This window comes from Desmodus rotundus, chromosome 9 (assembly GCF_022682495.2).
Source record: "Desmodus rotundus isolate HL8 chromosome 9, HLdesRot8A.1, whole genome shotgun sequence".
Lineage (NCBI taxonomy): Eukaryota > Metazoa > Chordata > Mammalia > Chiroptera > Phyllostomidae > Desmodus > Desmodus rotundus.
Genome location: NC_071395.1, coordinates 72,347,894 through 72,368,762, shown reverse-complemented (window position 1 = coordinate 72,368,762; position 20,869 = coordinate 72,347,894). Strand labels below are relative to the sequence as shown.

The 20,869-nt window shown below is 47.7% G+C and overlaps 1 protein-coding gene across 3 annotated transcripts; it reads left to right on the top strand.

The window, feature by feature from the left end:
- The first annotated feature begins 7,340 nt into the window (after positions 1–7,340).
- Positions 7,341–20,117, top strand: LOC112308919 (polyunsaturated fatty acid lipoxygenase ALOX12). Of its 3 annotated transcripts, none has more exons than XM_024565212.3 (14): positions 7,341–7,528; positions 8,068–8,269; positions 9,397–9,478; positions 9,584–9,706; positions 9,817–9,920; positions 10,155–10,315; positions 11,225–11,368; positions 12,350–12,559; positions 15,099–15,185; positions 15,381–15,550; positions 16,051–16,172; positions 18,062–18,162; positions 18,285–18,455; positions 18,833–19,012. In XM_024565212.3, exons 1-14 carry the CDS (start codon positions 7,394–7,396, stop codon positions 19,010–19,012), a joined length of 1,992 nt encoding a protein of 663 aa, XP_024420980.2. In that variant the 5' UTR covers positions 7,341–7,393. The 3 variants fall into 3 exon arrangements, with proteins under 3 accessions (XP_024420980.2, XP_053767771.1, XP_045055206.2); XM_053911796.1 differs by having other exon boundaries at positions 7,359–7,528; positions 9,409–9,478; XM_045199271.3 differs by lacking the exons at positions 18,062–18,162; positions 18,285–18,455; positions 18,833–19,012 and adding an exon at positions 19,988–20,117 and having other exon boundaries at positions 7,359–7,528.
- The last annotated feature ends 752 nt before the right edge of the window (positions 20,118–20,869 follow it).

Sequence of the window (20,869 nt, the reverse complement as noted above, 5' to 3'; positions counted from 1 at the left end):
AGTGAAGTGGGTTGCCCACCCTGGCAAATACCTAAGGCTCAACCCCTTACAACATAACAGGTGCACCAAGACAAAAAAATATGGCCCAAATGAAAGAACAAATCAAAACTCCAGAAAAAGAACTAAGCCATGAGGAAATAGGCAACCTATCAGATGCAGAGTTCAAAACACTGGTAATCAGGATGCTCACAGAACTTACTGAGTACAGTTGCAAAATAAAGGAAGAAGTGAAGGCTATACAAAATGAGATAAAGAAAAATATACAGGGAACCAATAGTGAAGGGAAGGAAACTGGGACTCAAATCAATGATTTGGAACAAAAGGAAGAAATAAACATTCAGCAGAAACAGAATGAAGAAAGAATTCAAAAAAATGAGGACAAAATCCTGGCTGGTGTGGCAGTGGATTGAGCACTGGCCTACAAACCAAAGGGTCTCTGGTTCAATTCCCAGTCAGGGCACATGCCTGGGTTGCAGGCCAGGTTTCCAGTAAGGGGCACGCAAGGGGCAACCACACATTGATGTTTCTCTCCCTTTCCCTCTCTCTATAAATAAATAAATAAATAAATGGGGGGGAGAAAAATAGTACAACTGTACTAGAATAATGAATAAAATGTACTTTAAAAAAATAAATTTGAATAATGTGGGATTACCAGGTAAACATTAGAAAGAGAAAGATAAACAGAGTTTGGGATGGTTGGGGGTGTTGGCAGGGATCCCAGAGAAGGAAAGGAATTTCTGTATCCCCTGCCCCCTTTGATGGAAGGCATAACTCACTTGTCCTTTAATCTTTACTTCTCAAAAATGGAGTGAGAAGCCCAAGAAGCTGTGGGTCTGACCTTGGAGCTCAGTCCTGAAAAGAGGCAGGAGGTGGACAGTGGACCCCCAAGGAAAATAGATTCCAGTAGGGACTGGAGGGAGGGACCAGGAATAACCTCTTAACCTCTTGACAGAGACATTAAGAAGACCCAGCTTCAGAACAAGGAAATCTAAGTCATTTAGAGATGTCAATCTAGTGGCAAGGGGTTTTAAGAGGCTTATCCTGACACCATGCTTGTTTAAAAGGCAAATTGATAGCATATAAGAATGAAGCCTGGTGTCCATACCTACTCCACCACTGAAGTTGGGGAGGTAAGAACAAGGGAGTGGTGCATGTCATTCTCTGCTGGACAGCACCTCTCGATCCCTGTTCCACTCCTTAATGTTTTAGATGAATCCAGTCTTTCATTTTTCTGTGTCACTGACCAAGCAGTGCATACTGCTAGGAAATCACACCCCTGAGCCATGTTTCTCTACCTTTCTTCCCATTGTTGTCCCCCTTGTAAAGTCTTTTCTTTAAATTTTTTATTGTATTTTTTGTCCATTACCATTTATCCCCTTTATGCCCTCCTCCCCATCCCACCCAACTTCCCCCCACCCCTGACACACACACACACACACACATACACACACAAAGTCTTTAAGACATGTTTTACTTAATCACTCTCTGCTCTGGCTCCATGAAATTTCGATATGTTAGCACGTCTGTTTGTGTATATGGCCCTTTGGAAGGCCACAAACCACTGTAATAATTAAGATGTTGTTGCCCCACGTTGAGAGTGTACAATCTAGGGTCAGTTCCTTCACACATTTTCCAGAATATGTCTCCTTCCTCGGGGTCTTCTCTTCCTCACTTACCCTTGTTCTCCTGTATCTCAGCTTCTTCCTCTCACTGGCTCTACTGGTCACCCACTTCCAGCTATGGCCCTCTCTCTGTTCCCTTCCTGGCCTTATTTTTTGAAAGGCATACTGCACTCTTGATCTGCATGCTGCCTCCATCTCTCTATTGAACCTGTTCTCTATAATATCACAAATGAACTGTGTCCCTTCCCCGCCACTTGCCTGGGAGATAGCGAAACTGATTGCTGGGTATTCACCACAACTGTTTCTAGCAAGTTGGAAATGTTAAATAACCATGAATATTGAGTAACATTGGTATGCCTAATCTTTAGTGGACCTAAGACTCTGTCAACTAAAGAATAACTGGGCTTATTTCAACCAACCATGCACGAACCTGTGTAGTCAATCCAGCCCCTCCCTGGCACTCCCTTTAAAAATCTTTGACTTACCCATCTCCATGACAACTCAGTCAATGTCTTGTGTGGTGTATTCCTCTAACAAGTAAAGACAATTAGCTGTGTTGATTTTTCTTTTATTTGTTTTATTTTGTTACTTTTTTTTTTATTCTGGTAGCCTTTTTCTTTTGCATCCTTTTCTTAGTCTCTAACCCATAGAAATGAAACTATTAAGTATATAAGGATATAAGTACAAACATGTCCTTTGTAGCATTCATCATATGTCAAAAAAGTGGAAACAACTGAATGCTCACCAATGATGAAGAGATAGCCAACCTATCAGATGGAGAGTTCAAAACACTGGTAATCAGGACTCTCACAGAAATGGTTGAGTATGGTTGCAAAATACAGGAAAAAGTGAAGGCTATTCAAAGTGAAATCAAGAAAAATATACAGGGAGCCAACAGTAAAGGGAAGGAAACCAGGACTCACATCAATGATCTGGAACAAAAGGAAGAAATAAACATTCAGCCAGAACAGAATGAAGAAACAAGAATTCAAAAAAAAATGAGGAGAGCCTTAGGAACCTCTGGGACAATTTTAAATGTTCCAACATCCGAATCATAGGGATGCCAGAAGGAGAAGAAGAAGAGCAAGTAATTGAAAACTTATTTGAAAAAATAATGAAGGAGAACTTCCCCAGTCTGGCAAAGGAAATAGACTTCCAGGAAGTCCAGGAAGCTCAGAGAGTCCCAAAGAAGCTGGACCCAAGGTGGAACACACCAAGGCACATCATCATTACATTACCCAAGATTAAACAGAAGGAGAGAATCTTAAAAGCAGCAAGAGAAAAGGAGACAGTTACTTACAAAGAAGTCCCTATAAGACTGTCAGCTGATTTCTCAAAAGAAACCTTGCAGGCAAGAAGGGGCTGGAAAGAAGTATTCCAAGTCATGAAAAGCAAGGACCTACTGTATTTTTTGGACTATAAGATGCATCGGACCATAACATGCACCTAGGTTTTAGAGGAAAATAGGAAAAAAAAACCCCGCTCCACCGCCACCTCCCCACCACCCCACAAGTGAGCCAGATAAGCTACGTTTGGACAATAAGATGCAGCCCCATTTTCCTCCCAAATTTGGGGGGTGCGTCTTATAGTCCAAAAATACAGTGCATCAAAGATTACTCTATTCAGCAAAGCTATCATTTAGAAGGGAAGGGCAGATAAAGTGCTTCCCAGATAAAGTCAAGTTAAAGACATTCATCATCACCAAGCCCTTAGTGTATGAAATGTTAAAGGGACTTATCTAGATAAGCTCCTTATCTAGGAAAAAGGGACTTATCTAGGATCAAAACTATAGCAGTAAAATGACAACAAACTCACAACTATCAACAACTGAACCTAAAAAAAAAGAAAAAAAAAACTAAACAAACAACTAGAACAGGAACAGGAACAGAATCACAGAAATGGAGATCACATGGAGAGTTATAGGGGGAGGGGGAGGGGAACAATGGGGGATTAGGTACAGGGAATAAGAAGCATAAATGGTAGGTACAAAATAGACAGGGGGAGGGTAAGAATAGTATAGGAAATGGAGAAACCAAAGGACTTATATGTATGACCCATGGACATGAACTAAAGGGATGGAATGCTGGTGGGAGGGGAGGTCCAGGGCAGAGTGCAATAAAGGGGGAAAAAAATGGGACAAGTGTAATAGTATAATCAATAAAATATACTTAATAAAATAAAATAAAATAAAGGAGTACAAAACAGGGCCCTGGCTGGTGTGGCTCAGTAGATTGAGCACCGGCTTGCTAATCAAAGGGTCACTGGTTTGATTCCCAGTCAGGACACATGCCTGGGTTGCCGGCCAGGCCTCTGGATGGGGGTGCATGAGAGACAAGCACATGTTGATGTTTTTCTCCCTCCCTTTCTTGGAAAATACATAAATAAAATCTTTTGAAAAGGAAAAAAAGAAGTACAAATAGGTATTTACAGACTAGCCATGGGGATGTAAGTACCGTATAGGAAATGGAGTAGCCAAAGAACTTATACACATGACCCATGGACATGAACAATGGTGGGAGGATTGCCTGAGGGAGTGGGGGGTACTGGGTGGAAGGGCCAAAGGGGGAAAAATCAGGACAACTCTAATAGCATAATAAATAAAATATAATTTTAAAAAGAAAAGAAAGAGAATAGATTTCTTCCCACTGTTCCTCTACTTAGGGCATTTACTTTAGAAAAGTTGTGAGTTCTTTCTGTCTTTTTGAAATGTGTGTAGATCTTTTTACATGGTAAATAAGCTTCTTGGCAGCTTTGTGACCCAGGAATGTCTTTCCTAAGGACCTGGGAGCCGTCTCTTCGAAATCAAGGGAGGCAGCAGCCCTGTCTCCCAGTTTCTGTGAGAGGATGAGAGTCTATCTGAGATGGGCTCCTTGCTCCAAGGTGCAACACTATGTCCGTCATAAAGACACAAGACCTTTGTTTTTCCTATGATTAACCCTATTGATAACACAGATAGATAGTCACCAATTACCAGGTGAAGTTAGAATGAACTATGCATGATAAATGGTGCGTCAAGCCTCTTACCTGAGGACCAGTTATTGTTTGTCTTGAGAACATGAGTGTGATGGGTTGTATCTGCTTGGCTACGTAAAAGTGGGAGATTTCTCTGTCTCTACAGTTTCTTAATGGATTGCCTACAATGCACATCATACTGGTTTAATGCTTATTTAACAATAAATCGATTTTCTTTCTTTACTACCTTTGTGGAGAGGTTTCTTCAGGGTTGGGAAATATTGTTTTTAATTATTCTCCCACAACATAATACATGTGCTTAAAGAGGAAAGAGAGCCCTGGCTGGTGTGGCTCAGTGGCCTGAGTGCCGGCCCACAAACCAAAGGGTTGGATTCCCAGTCAGGGCAAATGCCTGGGTTGCTGGCCAGGTCCACAGTAGGGGGCGCGCAAGAGGCAACCACACATTGATGTTTCTCTCCCTCTTTTTCCCTTCCTCCCCCTACCTCTAAAAATAAGTAAATAAATAAGTAAAATCTTAAAAAAAAAAAAAAAAAAAAAAGGAAAAAGAGAAAAAGTGGGAGGAAGGGTCTGGAGGAGTAAGACCCCTAGTGGGAGGCTGAGGCCCATGGAAGGACATGAAAAAAACAGTGTGTGGTAGGGAAAGGCAGAGGAATTTCTAGGAGGAGTGATGCTGACATTCAAATGGAAGTTGTTTCCACTCTGTAAACAATAAAATAATAGCAGCTAATACATACAGGGACTATGTGCCAGGCATTGTTCTAAGTGTTTTAAACATGAACTCATTTAGCTCACATGGTAGCTTGGATTATTGTTCTTAAATATTTATCCCCACCCCCCACTGCCATGTGACCTCCTAGTACACTAGAGTGGGGGCAGAAGTGTCACCAGCAGAGAAGCAGGCTGATTATGGACTGATTTTGGAAGTGAGGATGAAACGAAACTCTCCTTTCCAGGCAAAATGACCCCTAACGGGTGTGTGTGGAAAGGCCAATTCAGTTACTTCATAGGATGGGAATATGAGCCATTCTATTTGGGTAGGACAGGATGATCCCCCAACCCCCAAAACTGGAGGAAATTGGGGGCCAGTACATGGCAGACACCAGTTCTGAGCACAGAGGATGTAGGCAGGAGTGGGCCTAGAAGATAAGAAGGGGAAGAGCACCCAGTAAGGATCTGTCACTTGGTGAGGTATGAAGGCTAGAAGGCTGGACTAGAATCCCTTTTGATCTCACCAATAACCAACATGTCAAGTTTTTTTTTTTTTTCTTAAGAGTAGGGAAGGGAGGGAGACAGTGAGGGAGAGAAACCTCCTTGTGCAAGAGAAACATCGATCAGTTGCCTCTCCATGCCCCAAACCAGGGACCTGGCCCACAATCCAGGCAAGTGCCCTGATGGGGAACAGAACCGGCAACCTTTCAGTGTGCAAGCCAGCACTCATCACGGAGCCACACCAGCCAGGGCCCAAGTCATTTTTGAGGGTTTGGCCCAAGAAAGCAGACTTACTTTGCCCTGGCTTAGCCCAGGCCTCCAGACATACTCAGTGTCAGCCAAAAGCTTCTGATGACTTGGACCAAGAAGATCTAGAGAGGGATGTACAGGAGGCTTCATCTGATTTCTGGGAGTGTGACAAAGCCTGAGCCCTGAATTATCCTTCTGATGTTCACAAAGCCCCTAACCAGCACCAGCCCCACTGCTGTTCCCTGGTTTCCTCCCCCGGGTGCCATGAAAGGACCAGGAAGTAGCTGGGGTTGAGCAGGATAAAGACAGAGGGAAGAAGTTGAACGTCATGCCTAATAAAAACTGTTTACATATGATTTTTTAGAAGAAAACTGCATTCTGGTAGAGGAAGCAGGCACGATGGTCAGGAAAATGCCATTCTAAATGTTTACTGGGAATATAATGGAGGGAAAAAGTCTGCATTTATCTGGAAAGGGCAAAGTTCATGGCACTTGCCCATGAATGCTGGGTCCCTAAGTGACTCCACACTGCACCCTAACAACCGGGTCCCTAACATTCTCTGCACCCATTATCAAGGTTGGACAAAAGGCGGCTTTTACTGGCCTGCCTCAGTTAGGCCTCTCTCACTGTCTGGTCTAACTAGGGTCCTAATGCCGACAGGCCGAAACCAGGTTTAGGGAGAGGCAGGGAGCAATTCTTTGAGCTGTTACTTCTCCAGGTTCTAGGAGGCCTGGGAAGGTCTGTTCACTTATTGAAGGACTGGGCTCAGACGCAGTAGAAATTAGGAACTGAAGACTTACTGGACCATAGCAGGTCTGGTAGCCCAGCAAAGCCTCCCGGGTTGGCCCTCCAAGTTAGCCCACCAAGGCCTTCCCAAGGCCCCAGCCCAGAAAAATGGAAACTTTCCCTCTGGAAGGCAGACTCACCCCCTCTCCCACCTACCTCTCCAAAAGGCCTGGAGACCTAGGGACGTGCCCTCATCCTTGCTCACTCCAACCCCGAGGCTCTTGGCCCCAGGCATCGCCGGGAAGTTTAGAGAAGCCCTGAGGCAGCCATCGTCTGGGCCTCACCCAGACCAAGGGCCCCTATATCTTCTCACGGCTACGCTCGACCAGGAGGCGCGGCCCTTCCCCAGAGTCTGCTCAGACACTAGCAAGTTGGGGCTAGTTTGGGGCGGAGAAGTGGGAGCGCCAGAGAAGTTGTGAGGAGGGCGGGGACCCAGACTCATCTTTAAAGGCCCGAACTGGCCCTAAGGCACCTAGATTCACGCCTGCGGCCCTGGGCGGTCCAGAGAATCGCAGGATTCGGCTCCTCCTCCCCTTGGTTACTAGGGGACCACCATGGGCAGCTACCGCATCCGTGTAGCCACCGGGGCCTGGCTCTTCTCCGGGTCGCACAACCCCGTGCAGTTGTGGCTGGTCGGGGAGCGTGGGGAGGCGGAGCTGGAGCTGCAGCTACTGCCAGCGCGGGGCCAGGTCAGCCAGGGTAGCTGGGACCCGGATCCCGGCCGGGGTTTACAGCGGGACGGGGGCGAGCAACAGCGCCAACGCGCCCTCTGGGACTTCCAGGGAGGAGGGGCGCAGCAGCCTAAGCGGGCAGAGAGTCAGAGGCAGAGCCCAGGAGGGGCTCAACCCCATTCTCTCTCCCCGACCCGTGGTCCTTGCAGCCTCCACTACTTCCCCAATTAACCCCCAGTCCAGTGTTATTCTGGGATCAAGGGTCAAAGACAGAAGGTCTCGGGAGAGCGCAGGCGCAGTGAGAGCTCTGTTAATGAACGGGTGTAGGTGATGATGCTCAGTCTTCAATTCGGGTCTCTGAGGGCCTCACTCTGAGTCCCTGGCCATCATCCTCCCGGGCGATAGGGCGTCTGAGACCCACCGCGCAGGTGTTGGGAGGAAGAAATGCTATCTTTGGAGGCCTTGTCCTGGGACTTCAAAAAGGACTCCCGCCCCTCAGTAAAGCGGCCTCTCCCTGGTCCCCGCTACTAAATCTCACCGCGTTCGGGTGCCCACAGATGGAAGAGTTTGAGCACGACGTTGCTGAGGACTTGGGGCCACTGCAGTTCGTGAAGTTGCGCAAACATCACTCCCTGGTGGACAACGCGTGGTTCTGCGACCGCATCACGGTGCTGGGCCCCGGAGCCAGCGCGGAGGCCACCTTCCCGTGCTACCGCTGGGTGCAGGGTGAGGGCGTTCTGAGCCTGCCCGAGGGCACCGGTGAGCAGCGGCCTGAGGGGGTTGGGTGCAGGGCCTCGGGACTACTGGGGCACCAGGGAGGCAGGCAATAGCACTGAGGAAGGTCCGAGGGTCTTGAAAAAGTGGATGCTCAGCAGGTTAAGGGAGGAAAAGATAGGAAATGAGGGGAAAGTTTTAAAGTCCCAAAGTTATACAAAGAATTAAAAAGGCTGGAAGTGGGACTGAGCAGGGAGATAAGTGATGTGCAGACGCCACGCCCCGTGAAGGTGAGGACAGGGACTGTGAGTTGCGGAATGCTGGGAAACAGAAGAGCCACCGAAGTAAAAATGGAAAGGAGATCTCCATGTGACTGGGAACAAGTTAGGGCAGGGACAGGTAAGGCTGGCACAGGAGATAGGAGATAGAGGGTGTGACCCCTGAGAGGCGACAGGTAAGGGAAACCATAAATGATCTGACGTGAAGAGAGAGCTGGTTTGGCTTTGAAAACATGGGCGACAACCGGGAGGGCAGGGAGCAAGCACACTGACTGGAATGGGGGTGAGTGAGGACGGCAAATACTGAATTCGTTACTGTAGGAAATAAGGTAGGTGAATACAGGGACAAGTGAGGGCAAGAACAAGGAAGGATGGAAACATGAAATATACGACTTTGATACACGTGTGTGTAAGTACTTACAAGGGCTGGAAGAAGTCAGTAAATACAGACAGACTTCGATGTTAAGTCTAAGGTGAACACACAGGACTTTTGAGGACAGCTGAAGGTTCAAGCAGTGAAAGGCAGGTGAGGTTCAAGAAGTGATATTCACCAAAGTAATATAAAGTAGAAGACAGGTGTGGGCATAGGGGTGATTAAGATTTTATCACCTTAATTAAGGTGATTCACCCAGCCATAGATATTGATGAAACGGGATCAGGTAGGGAAAGATGAATTAAAGGACGAGAAAAGGGGGTGGGAGCTGAGATATATGAAGCCAGGAGTGCAAAGTTGGGATAAATGTGTCTGGGGAATCAATGAAATGAGGAACAGCCAGAGACATGGCAACAGCACGGCTGAACACGCGGGAGTGACACGGAAAGGAAGGTGAGGACGAGCAGGGGAGAGCACAGGACCACGCAAAACTGTGACCAGTTGTCTCAATGTCTCCCCAGCTCGCCTGGCAGGAGACAATGCGTTGGATGCATTCCAGAGACATCGAGAGAAGGAACTAAAGGAGAGACAACAAATATACTGGTGACCACCCACCCATATCAGAGCCCCAAGTTCACCCCCCCTTCCCTGACCCTACCCAGTCACTAACTTGAACATCCTCCCTGAAGCCTTGTCGTCCTCTCCTAGCTGGGCCACCTGGAAGGAAGGGTTACCCCTGACAATAGCTGCAGGCCATGAGGATGATCTACCTCCAAATACAAGATTCCACGAGGAGAAGAAGCTGGACTTTGAATGGGCACTGAAGGCAAGGTGAGGAAAAGCCTGGAGCCCAGAGTGGGATACCAAGACCCAAGAACGGTGGTGAATGGTGAGGGGCCGAGGGATCAGCCAGTTGGTTCATGCTGCAGTATCTGTCCTAGGTCACTTGAGATGGTCCTCAAACGTGTATATACCTTCCTGAGCTCCTGGAACCAGCTGGAGGATTTTGATCGGATCTTCTGGGGCCAGAAGAGCACCCTGGCCGGTTAGTGGTTCTGTCAGGTCTCTGTGACCCCTTGATGGCCCCTTTTGATGACCTGACCTTCATACTCCATAGTGCCCCCAACACCTCACCAGGTGAGACCTTATCGTGCCTGATCATCTCAGAGAGGGGCTGGATGCAGGATGGTCATGTGTCTGAATCCCTGGGTAGAGCCCAGGGGAGGGTTATTGGCTTGTGGTGACTATCCTCCTCCTCCCCTCCACCCTGACCCCATAGAGAAGGTTCGCCAGTGCTGGCAGGAAGATGAGTTTTTCGGCTACCAGTTCCTCAATGGCACCAACCCCATGCTGTTGAGACGCTCCACCTCTTTGCCCTCCCGGCTGGTGCTGCCTTCAGGGATGGAGGAGCTTCAGGCCCAATTGGAGAAAGAACTCCAGGTACTTCCTCCAACCCTACGTTGTTCTCTACTTGGCTCTATGGGGAGAAGTGGTGAAGGAGAGGGCCCAAAGGTAAGTCTGGGAAGGGAGGCTGTGGTAACCCACTACCCCCGGATGCAGAGTCCTACGCTGGAAAAACCCAGAGATGATAAAATATGTAGGGGAAACTATGAGGCACTTCCAGCAAGGATTTCCAAGGTGAATGCAGGTGGGGCCAGGGGTGTTAGCTGGGACAATGGCATTCCCTGGCTGATGTCAGTGCTCCCAACCCCAGTGTTCACAGACAGCCAGAAAGGTAATGAATGCACTTTCAGGTGGGGGGAACTGAGGAAGTTTCCTGGGGGAGGGAAGCTGGGTTTAGAAAAGATGAGCTTGGTGCAAGGCAGGAAGTGCGCATGTCCACGTGCGTGTGTCTGGGTTTGGTGGCAGCGGTAGCCAGGGGAACCGAATGCATTACTTGGCAGAGGAGGTGAGATCTGGACAAGAAGTGAAAAGAGCATTTGCTGAGCTGATGGGAGCCAAACCCAGGAAGATCACTGGGGGGTGATGGGGAAGGGGCACGGCCCCTGGGCAATGGGACAATTTGCAGTGCCGTAATGCAAATTGGACTGAGAGGCCTGGTTCTCAACTCAGATCTGTTGCCCACACAAAACCTGCACAAGGCCTCAACCCACACTAGGTTGTTCCTTCATTTATTTAAAATGAGAGGAGTTGGACCAGATGCTCTGGTTCTGCCAACAGGACTCTGGTACTGATAGAGGATAATGGTAAGCAGCTACATAAATGGCTTTATTTTTAATTTATTGGGGCGACATTGGTTAACAAAAGTAAATGTCTTTCCCCCTTTGCCCTGTCCTTGGGGCAGTAGACTTTGAACTCTAACCATGGATATGCCCCTCCTTCCCCCAGAAGGGTTCCCTGTTTGAGGCTGACTTCATCCTGCTGGATGGAATTCCAGCCAATGTGATCCGAGAAGAGAAGCAGTACGTGGCTGCCCCCCTCGTCATGCTGAGGATGGAACCCAATGGGAAGCTGCTGCCCATGGCCATCCAGGTGAGGTGTTCCGGGCATCCCCCCTCACAACACTGCTCTGTTCCTCCAACCTCTGCTCTCAGGCACCCAGCTCCCGGGTCCCCAACCCCATCCTCACAGTGAAACACGTCCTCGTCACTCTTTGCAGCCTGGATTTCCCCGACTCACCCAACTGGAAGTACTTGTTCAAGAGTCATAATGGCCTTGTGGAGTTCTCATGCTGTACTCAGTGGTTCTCAAACTTTAGTGCGCATCCGAAGCACCTGAAGGCTCGTTAACACACAGGTTGCTGGGTCTGCCACCAGACTTTCTGATTCAGTAGACCTGGGGGTAGGGACTGAGAATTTGCTTTTCTAACAAGTTCCAAAGTGATGAGGCTGCTGCTAGCGTGGGCACACACATTGAGAACCACTATTTAATCTCTCAGTAGCCTTGACTCTAAATGCCCATTGTTTCCTGAATGTCTCTTCTCCCAAAGTTCCCAAGAGTCAGTAAAAAATAATTGTCAATTATCTCACACATCCAGCTTCTCATTTTAATTTTTTTATTTATTGATTTTAGAAGAGAGAGAGGAAAACAGTGAATAGTTGTTCCACTTATTTATGTATTCATTAATTGATTCTCGTATGTGCCCTGACCAGGGATCAAACCCACAACCTAGACATATTGGGGCAATGCTTTAACCAACTGAGCTATCTGGCCAGGGCCCAGCTTCTCCTTTTCATTCCCCTGCTCTAACTTAGAACCCCATCATGCTTCTCCCAAACCACTGTTAGAATCTATTTACTGGGCACCTCTTCTGACTCTCCTGCATTCAACCTGCCCATCAGGGCACTAATATGGCCCCACAGCTAGTGAGAAGCAGGGTGGAAAGGCCCTCATTCCTCCTACTAAATTATGACCCCCTGGAAAATAATAATCTTACTGACTCCTGTTTCCCCAAGAATGCTGACCAGAATTCACACATCAAGTGGAAGTTCAATAAATGTTTATTTTTCCCAGATCCAGCCTCCCAACCCCAGCTCCCCGACCCCACCGCTGTTCCTGCCCTCAGATCCTCCACTTGCCTGGCTCCTGGCAAAGTCCTGGGTCCGAAGTTCAGATTTCCAGCTGCACCAGCTCCAGTACCATCTGCTGAACACTCATCTAGTGGCTGAGGTTATCGCTGTTGCCACCATGAGGTGTCTCCCAGGACTGCACCCTGTCTTCAAGGTAAATCCTCTACCCTTCAAGTCCCATCTCGCTCAGATCCGAGAGGAAACAGCCAATATCAAATAATACTGCTGCAACTGATGCCCATAAGAACCAACCAGAGAACAGTATCTAGAACTAGAATTTGAAATCACAAGAGACAGCCTATAAACACTATAGTAAGAACAGAGAATGTCCCACCCCAATTGAGAAGTCTGCTGCAGGAACTGATAAAAAGGCAAACACCCCTGTAGGTTACTTATACCTGCCTAGGGGAGAGGTGGAGAAAGATATGCAAGGTGGTAACAGGAATGAAAAGGGGGGAAAAAATCACAGACTTGGTGAAGGGAGGAAACAGCAGATGCACATGCCTGGGAATAAGACTGAAGAGAGAAGGGTCAGAGGTCTAAGCTGCCACGCCCAGAAGCCCACAGGGTGGGTGTGTTGTAACTTCATAAGAGTGAGTTCAGTATCTATTGCTAGGCAGAAGGCAACAAAATACCTGTGCTTGCTTAAAGGTATTCTCAAAATCCTGGTGACATTTTAGACACAGGGAATATGGTAAAGAAGGGACAACACTGGCACAAGCTTATGAACCACAGCAATCATCGGAAACAGCAAAGTCATTAGAAGCAGCCAGTTTGGAAGCAAACGTGAGGTGTTCAGTGTGAGGTCCATGGTGTTTGAAATGTTGGCAAGATACGCAAATGAGTACCTGGGTAAGGAGAACTAAATTCAAGCTGGGGGCCCATACCCTGACCCCCAACCCTGGCCAAGGGTAGCTCTGGCCTCACTGAGTCTGGGGTAACATAGGTAAGATAGAGACCAGTGTGATAGTAGAATCCTGGATTTTACTGATCTGATGGCGCCCCTGCGTCACCATCTTCTGCTCGTCCTGAGTAGGGGAAGCCTCTGTTCACAGGTGAAATTTCCTCTTTGGTAGGTCATCCCTCTCCACACCTATATCTGCTCACACCCCTCCCGCCCCCGAGGACTAACCCGCAAAGGTCATAAAGCTTATGTGGGCAGGCTCTGGTTCCACTGCCGGGGGTAAATCCTGAGGCCCGACCTCAGTTCGTACCAGATGTCTGCTCCAGTGGACTCGCCTCTGAACGAGGACAACAGGAGCTCCACCGCGGGCCATTTAAGGACAGGATGACATGACAATGTAACAGGCTGAAAGCTACAAATGCCAGTAGTTCTTGCAGTTATTGTTACTCTCACAAGGAGTTGTGTGTCTTCAGATATCTTCTCTGCTCACGTGGGCTTTGGGCTTTCTAAGACACTCAGCATCTTTCATGAACTTTCTGAAAAGGTTCAGACTAATGTGAGCTGCTTTGACATCTTGACACCAGAGGTACCACTTGGGTTATTCCTTGTGTCCAGTTCCAGCAACTCGGGTAAATGCCAACAGTACCTGGAACCTGTCTGTAAACTGGGTGGAAACGAAGACAAAATAGTCTGAGATAAAAAGAAATGTGAGGATCAGGTGGTCTCTTTAATACCTAAGAAAAGCTATTTTTTTAAGCTGTTAAAAACAGAGGGGGTAGCCCTGACCACTGTGGCTCAGTTGGTTGGGCATCAACCCGCAAAGTGAAAGGTCACCAGTTCGATTCCTGGTCAGGGGGTCAGAGCACATGCTGGGTTGTGGTTTTGATCACCAGTCGGGGCGCATATGAGAGGCAACCCATGTTTCTCTCCTTCTCTTTCTCCCTCCCTTCCCTCTCTAAAAATAAATAAAGGTAAACTCTTTAAAAAGTATAGAGGGGGCCTAACCGTCTAATTGGAAGTGGGGCGGATGTGACAACAGCCCCTCTGCTGCTCAAGTGGTAGCTCAGAATGGCTCCTCTTATTCCGACCAAAGGTACAAGGCCCCCCAAAGCCAACAGTGAGGCGACCAGAGGATGGAGTGTGGCTTTGATGATGAGTAGAGAGGTAGTTATAAGCTATGAGAGTGCAAATGATAGAATTATAAAAGAAAATCAAAAGGGTCTGACTCTTAAAAATCACCAACACCCAAGGTGGAAATAAGATAAACAGTAAGAGCTGAGACTTGGCTTCCTCATGTATCTGTCACCCCAACATCACCACTGCCTCCTGAGATAAGAAATTGTATTATCACCTCCCCGTTGGCAGATGGATCATAGACAGGGAATGAGACGGATTAACACTCTGGGAGGACTTACCTTGGGCAAGGATCAAACTGAATAGTGAAGTATAGATTGAAACCCAGGTCCTTCTAGCTCACGAGCCTCACAGGGGAGTTAAGAGCACAAGAATGAGTGATCAGAGAAGCAGAAGGAGACCAGCCTGCAAAGGCACTAGCAGAGAGGAAAGCATCAAGAGGACAGAAGGCCACCGTGCTGAGTGCCACTCACTAATAAAGAACCAAGGGGGAGGGTGGAGGCAGGGGAGGGAGGTGGGTTCGGCTGGGGTGGGGTGGAGGGATGGGGAGAAAATGCAGACAACTGTAATTGAATAACAACAAAAATTAAAAAAAAAATAAAGAAGGACCCAAGCATGTCCTCCATAAACCATCCCTCCAATCCTCTCCACCCAGCTGCTGATCCCACACACCCGCTACACCATGGAGATCAACACCCGCGCACGGAGCCAACTCATCTCAGATGGAGGTATATTTGATAAGGTAAGGAGGTAATCGAGTGTGGGGCCACTTAATCATCCAACTCTGCGTGGCCTCCTGTCATTTTCAAGATCCCAAACCAACCCGTGTGTATGCCCTGACCCTTAAAACCAGGAGCCTAGACCCTTTATGCTCATGTCTTTAAATGTGAGAACCCCCACATCTGAACCTCTTGAATGCCATGCTCTCTTTTCCCAGGCAGTGAGCACAGGTGGTGGGGGCCACGTGCTATTGCTTCGTCGGGCTGCGGCTCAGCTGACCTACCGCTCCCTCTGTCCTCCTGATGATCTGGCTGACCGGGGCCTGCTGGGCATCCCAAGTGCCCTCTATGCCCACGATGCTTTGCGGGTCTGGGAGATCACTGCCCGGTGGGTGAGGGTGGGAGCTGAGAAATGGAGGGGTGTTGGGGAGAGGGAGAATGGGGCTCTGGCTTGAGGTCAGCATGGGGCAAAAGGAACATGAAACAAGAAGGTCCAGACAGGAGGAGCAGAGCGCTCAATTCTGGGAGAGGTGAGGAACAGCGAGGAGTCAGTGGATAGGGTCTGAGAAGGAAGAGATGAAGATGGGGGTAGTTAGCCTAGGCCGGGATAGCAGTGCATGGGGAGGCTGAGGGATCTGGACAAATCAGGGGTTTTGTCGGGAAGAATGCCTATCAACCACGTACGGAGAATTTCTAGAGGTAATGGCCCATATTTCATTCCTTTCTCCTGTAATGTGTAGAAAGAGCTGAGGAATGTCCCAAAAGGCAAGTCTAGAAGGATCTATACTTAGGCACAGTAAGTCTGTTAGAGGCCACAGAAAAGGAGTAGTGGTGAGAAGCCACAGCCTTCTACTCTCAAGGAGCTCAACTCCCTTCTCCTATGCGCAGGTATGTGGAGGGGATTGTCGACCTCTTCTACCACGGGGATGATGTCGTGAGAGGGGACCCTGAGCTGCAGGCCTGGTGTCGGGAGATCACTGAGGTGGGGCTGTGCCAGGCCCAGGACCGAGGTAAGATCCCTCCCCAGAGAAAGGAGCTCCTCGGACGCTGCTATGAGCCCCTTGTCAGCCTTGCCCTTCTGGGGATGTGACCCCAACCCCTCGTCACCCACTCTTCCTCCACACATGAAGCATCTGGATCCCATTCCCACCTCCTAGGACTCAGAACAATTCTAGAAGCACAAGGATTATCCTCCTCAGAGACCCTAGCCATCAACCTTTATGTCCATCCCCCTTGCCTAGTCACAGATGCCCCCAACCTGCCACAGCATGGGGCCCAGTGGGTCCAGAACCACAGCCAGTGGGGGATCTGGCTAGGCCCTACTGGGGCTCACACCTCTCTTCATGGTGTCTGTTTTCCTACCTGAGGATATGGATGGGAAGGTTTTTCCACCAATTCCCACAATGACCCACTCCATTTCCCTCCCTTCTCCTTCCTGCTACTGTCCAGCACACACAGAGGGTCCAGGCACACTTTGCCCCAGTGCAAGGTCATTTCTAGGTGCAAACTCAAGACTGTACGTGCTTTGCCTCAAACTCACACTCGGTTCCCTGTCCCTTGGGCTCACATTCCTTTGGCCAATCTGTCCTTCCCCTACCCTTGCTAGGATCTAGCACTAGCTTAGGACCTCACCACTAGCTTTAGTGCCCTCTGCCCACATTTAACCACTGGGGAGGAAACAGCCTTTCTTGAGCTCTTCTAGGTTCATCCTCCTCTCCCTCACACACATGGGCCAACCTGGACAGCTTCGAATCGCCCTTCGGTCCCTGCTCCTCACACTTCACCCAACATCTCTGCCTCTGTGGGACAACTACGGACATTTACAGGGGAGCCATAATGGCCACGCCCTGGGGAGCCAGTGAATACTAAACCAACAGCCACACCCTCCCAGGACCAAACTTTCTCTAGGACATCTCAGTACTGTCTCTTAGGCTCCACATTCCCTCGAAAGTCTCTTCTTCTTCTCTCTGGCCATCTTTTCCCCAACTGGTATCAACTACATTTGAAAAAATAAAACTTTTGCATGTTAACTTTAACCTCTATTAACTGCCTCTCATTCTCTTTCCCCCAGTTCTCATAGCTGACCTTTGCCTAATTTTCCCAATGGACGTGTAGAGGAAATGAGATAAAATTAAAAACTGTCTGAGATTAGCAGCCAGGAACTGAGTTCAAGATCAGCCTCTGCCTTTCCCTGTGTCCTGACAAGCAGTTTATTCTCTGGTCTTTGATTTTTTTTAAAGTCTAGTAAAGGGGAGTGATTATATTTGTTCCACTTAACTGACAGAATTATTGGGTCTCTGAGTCCCCACCTCCACTGTAGAAGGAGTGGCCTGAGATAATCTTTGTGGGGAGCCTCTCTTGGCTGTGACACTGGAAATCCATGGCTTCTCTCTCACTCTATTTTTTTTTATTTTGATTTACTGATTTTAGAGAGAGGAAGGGAGAGACAGAAGGAAAGAAAGAGAAAAAGAGAGAGATAAACATCAATGTCGTTCCACTCCTTCTCGCATTCATTGGTTGATTCTTGTCTGTGCCCTAACCCGGGATGGAACGTGCAATGCTGGCATACTGGGATGATGCTCTGACCAACCCAGCTGTCCAGCCAGGGCAATCCATGACTTCTCTCATTCCTCATCTTATAACTCAGGCACTTGTCATTCCACGTCTGAGAATAGCCCTAAATTCTTAACTACTTTTTAAGGCAGAGGATCAGTCAATCTTGTGCATACCCTTCCATAATGACAGTGACTATTTACTCTGATGTGCAACTCATGTCTGATGTAAATACATTTGAATAAATGAACCCCCTAGTCCCAAAATACAGAAACCCTATGACATCCACCTTATTTTTCTCTTCTCATGCTGCAGCCTCTAAATCCGGTTCCTTTCCTGCCCCCAGGTTTCCCTGTCTCCCTCCAGTCCCAAAATCAGCTCTGCCACTTCCTCACCATGTGTGTTTTCACGTGTACTGCCCAGCACGGGGCCATCAACCAGGGCCAGGTATGAACAGCTGAAAGCCCAGGTCCCTGAAGGCAAGTGTCAGGATCCTGGAATGCCCAAGGGAGAGGTGGGGGTTCAAACCCTAAGCACCAGGATGCTAGGGTTGTACTTTCTTCCCCCAGCTGGATTGGTATGCCTGGGTTCCTAATGCCCCGTGCACAATGCGAATGCCCCCACCCACCTCCAAGGAAGATGTGACAATGGCCACAGTGATGGGATCGCTACCTGATGTCCATAAGGCCTGTCTTCAAATGGTCATCACATGGCATCTGAGTCGAAGCCAGCCAGACATGGTAAGAGAAGACTCCAGGCAAAGAGGAAGACCAATGGAAGGGAAACATCAAAGTTAGGGGCTAGGCTTTAGGTGCTTCCATTCTATGTTTATGTTCTCTGTTCCGTTTAGGTGCTATGTCAGGACACAGTTGGGAAAAGGCAGAGGCTGATCTTGAACTCAGTTTCTGGCTGCTAATCTCAGACAGTTTTTAATTTTATCACATTTCCTCTACATGTCCATTGGGAAAATTAGCCAAAGGTTAGCTTTGAGAACTAGGGGAAAGAGAATGAGAGGCAGTTAATAGAGGTTAAAGTTAACATGCAAAAGTTTTATTTTTCCAAATGTAGTTGGTATTAGTTGGGGAAACTGACTGACTGATCCTCTGTTCTATCTTAGGTGCCTCTGGGGCATCACAAAGAAAAGTATTTCTCAGACGCCAAGGTCGAGGCTGTACTAAAGCAATTCCAAACAGATCTGGAAAACCTGGAAAGGGAAATTACAGTGCGGAATGAGCAACTTGATCTAACCTATGAATACTTAAAGCCCAGTCACATAGAGAACAGTGTCACTATCTGAGCTCTAAGGTGCCCCCCTCCCCTGAAAACTTCAGCTCTAGGACTAACACTTCTATCTTGAATTTTATGGTTTGCTAAGTCTCTGCTGCTAGGGCTCTATTTTCTCTCCCAATTAAATCCTCTACATAGTATCCCACTCTCTCTGGGGCAGGGTGTTGGCGGGGAGGGTGGCGGGCAGCAAACCTTTTCTGTAAAAATGCAAATAAAAATGGTAGGGTTTGTAGGCCACACAGTCTCTGTCACAATTACTGAACTCTCCCGCTGTAGCAAAAAGCAGCCACAGGCAGTGTGAAAATGAATGTGTGACTGTGTTCCAATAAAACTGTATTCATGGACTATGAAATATGAACTTCACGTGTCACCAAATAATTCTTCTTTTGGTTTAGTCAAAACCATTTTAAAATGCAACAAACAAATAAAAACCGCTGTGCTTTGCTAAAAGAAACGTGCACAGGCTGCAGGCTGAATTTGGTCCTCGGCGGCAGTGCCCGGATACGGGTACCCTCCCCTAGCCTGAGGCCCCGACCCTACTTGCAAACATTCTTGCAAACAGAGAATGCTCTCGGGGGGCGGGTGGAGAAGATTTCTTGGGGAAATGCACTACCTCAACTAATTCTCCTTTCCCAGGAGCTAGACTTTGTGCTTGGTGGCCAACTTAAAAATTCCTGATTCTGTTCTTTGACAACTTTCCCTCCACCCCTATTCCTCCTATTCACACACCTACAACCTAAAAAGTCCTGGAATAAGAATGGTGCTCCTAGAGCAGAAAAAAAACCTTCCAGCTTCCTTCCCCGAAGTCTCAAACAGAAAAGCCATGCAATTCGTGTCTCAGGGACTTCCCCAGCCCCTTTAGTACACGGGAGTCTACACGTGCCCCGGGGTCCACATACTCTTTCACTACCCTTTGTAGAACAACATGCACGAAATAAATGGAAAAATGCTACGAAGCTGTGCTAACCACTGTTTCCCTGTCTAGTTCCAGGGTCTTGGGATCAAAACGATCCCTCTCTACGCTATAATCATTGTCTTCACTAGACTGGGCACAGCAAGCAGAGAGCAAAACTGCGTTCTTCAAACACCAGGTTCCCTAAATAATTATCACAAACCTGTCTCTTACCAGTGAAGTATACAAACGTTTTCCTTGGAGTCGATGATCTACTCATATTTTTAAAATCTTGTACCTTATAACAATAAAAATTTTAAAAGAAAGAAAAGAAAGAAAGAAATTGAAAAAAAAAATCTTGTACCTTATCTCATTTCCTTAGTTTACAATAGGGAAGCAAAGTGACATTTTTGCGTAATATTTCTTCCTCCAGTACATTTAGCAGACCACTCACCTTCACATCTTAGAGTCTACTTTTCTTAGGCTTTTCCCAACGCCCATATTTTTTCCTGGAATTAGCATCCAAAGGCACTTAGTATTCCATGTTTGGTAACAAAATGTTACATAAGTACTTCCAATGCCAAGAACCCTTTGCAATTTTAAAGCGTTCTAGCCACAGCAGCACGCCTGACCTCAGGATCTCCTATTTCCTTTCAGTGTCAGAATATCTATTTTTAAACGTAGGGATGAGAAGAAATATAGGCGTTCTCTCTCGGCGTTAATTTGTCTCACTTACCGTTTCCTCATCACAGAATACTACTCGAAACTACAGTATGTGAGGGGAAAATCAGTTCCAACCCTCTGCTACGAAAAGCCCAACGCCAAGGTTACCAGGAGCTCTGCAACCTACACTTTTCCCTTAAACACCTGCTACCGGGGTTCCTTATCACGTGACTTGCCAAAATTGATCATGTGATATCCTGGCTCTTTCCATTCCAACCTGGAGAGGGAGGACCCAAGAATCCTTAGGCCCTT

Coding starts and splice junctions, on each gene's coding strand:
- LOC112308919 (XM_024565212.3), top strand. CDS start 7,394: ATGGGCAGCTACCGCATCCGTGTAGCCACCGGGGCCTGGCTCTTCTCC. Junction 7,529..8,067: donor TACTGCCAGCGCGGGGCCAG/GTCAGCCAGGGT, acceptor GGGTGCCCACAG/ATGGAAGAGTTTGAGCACGA. Junction 15,186..15,380: donor ATGGAGGTATATTTGATAAG/GTAAGGAGGTAA, acceptor CTCTTTTCCCAG/GCAGTGAGCACAGGTGGTGG.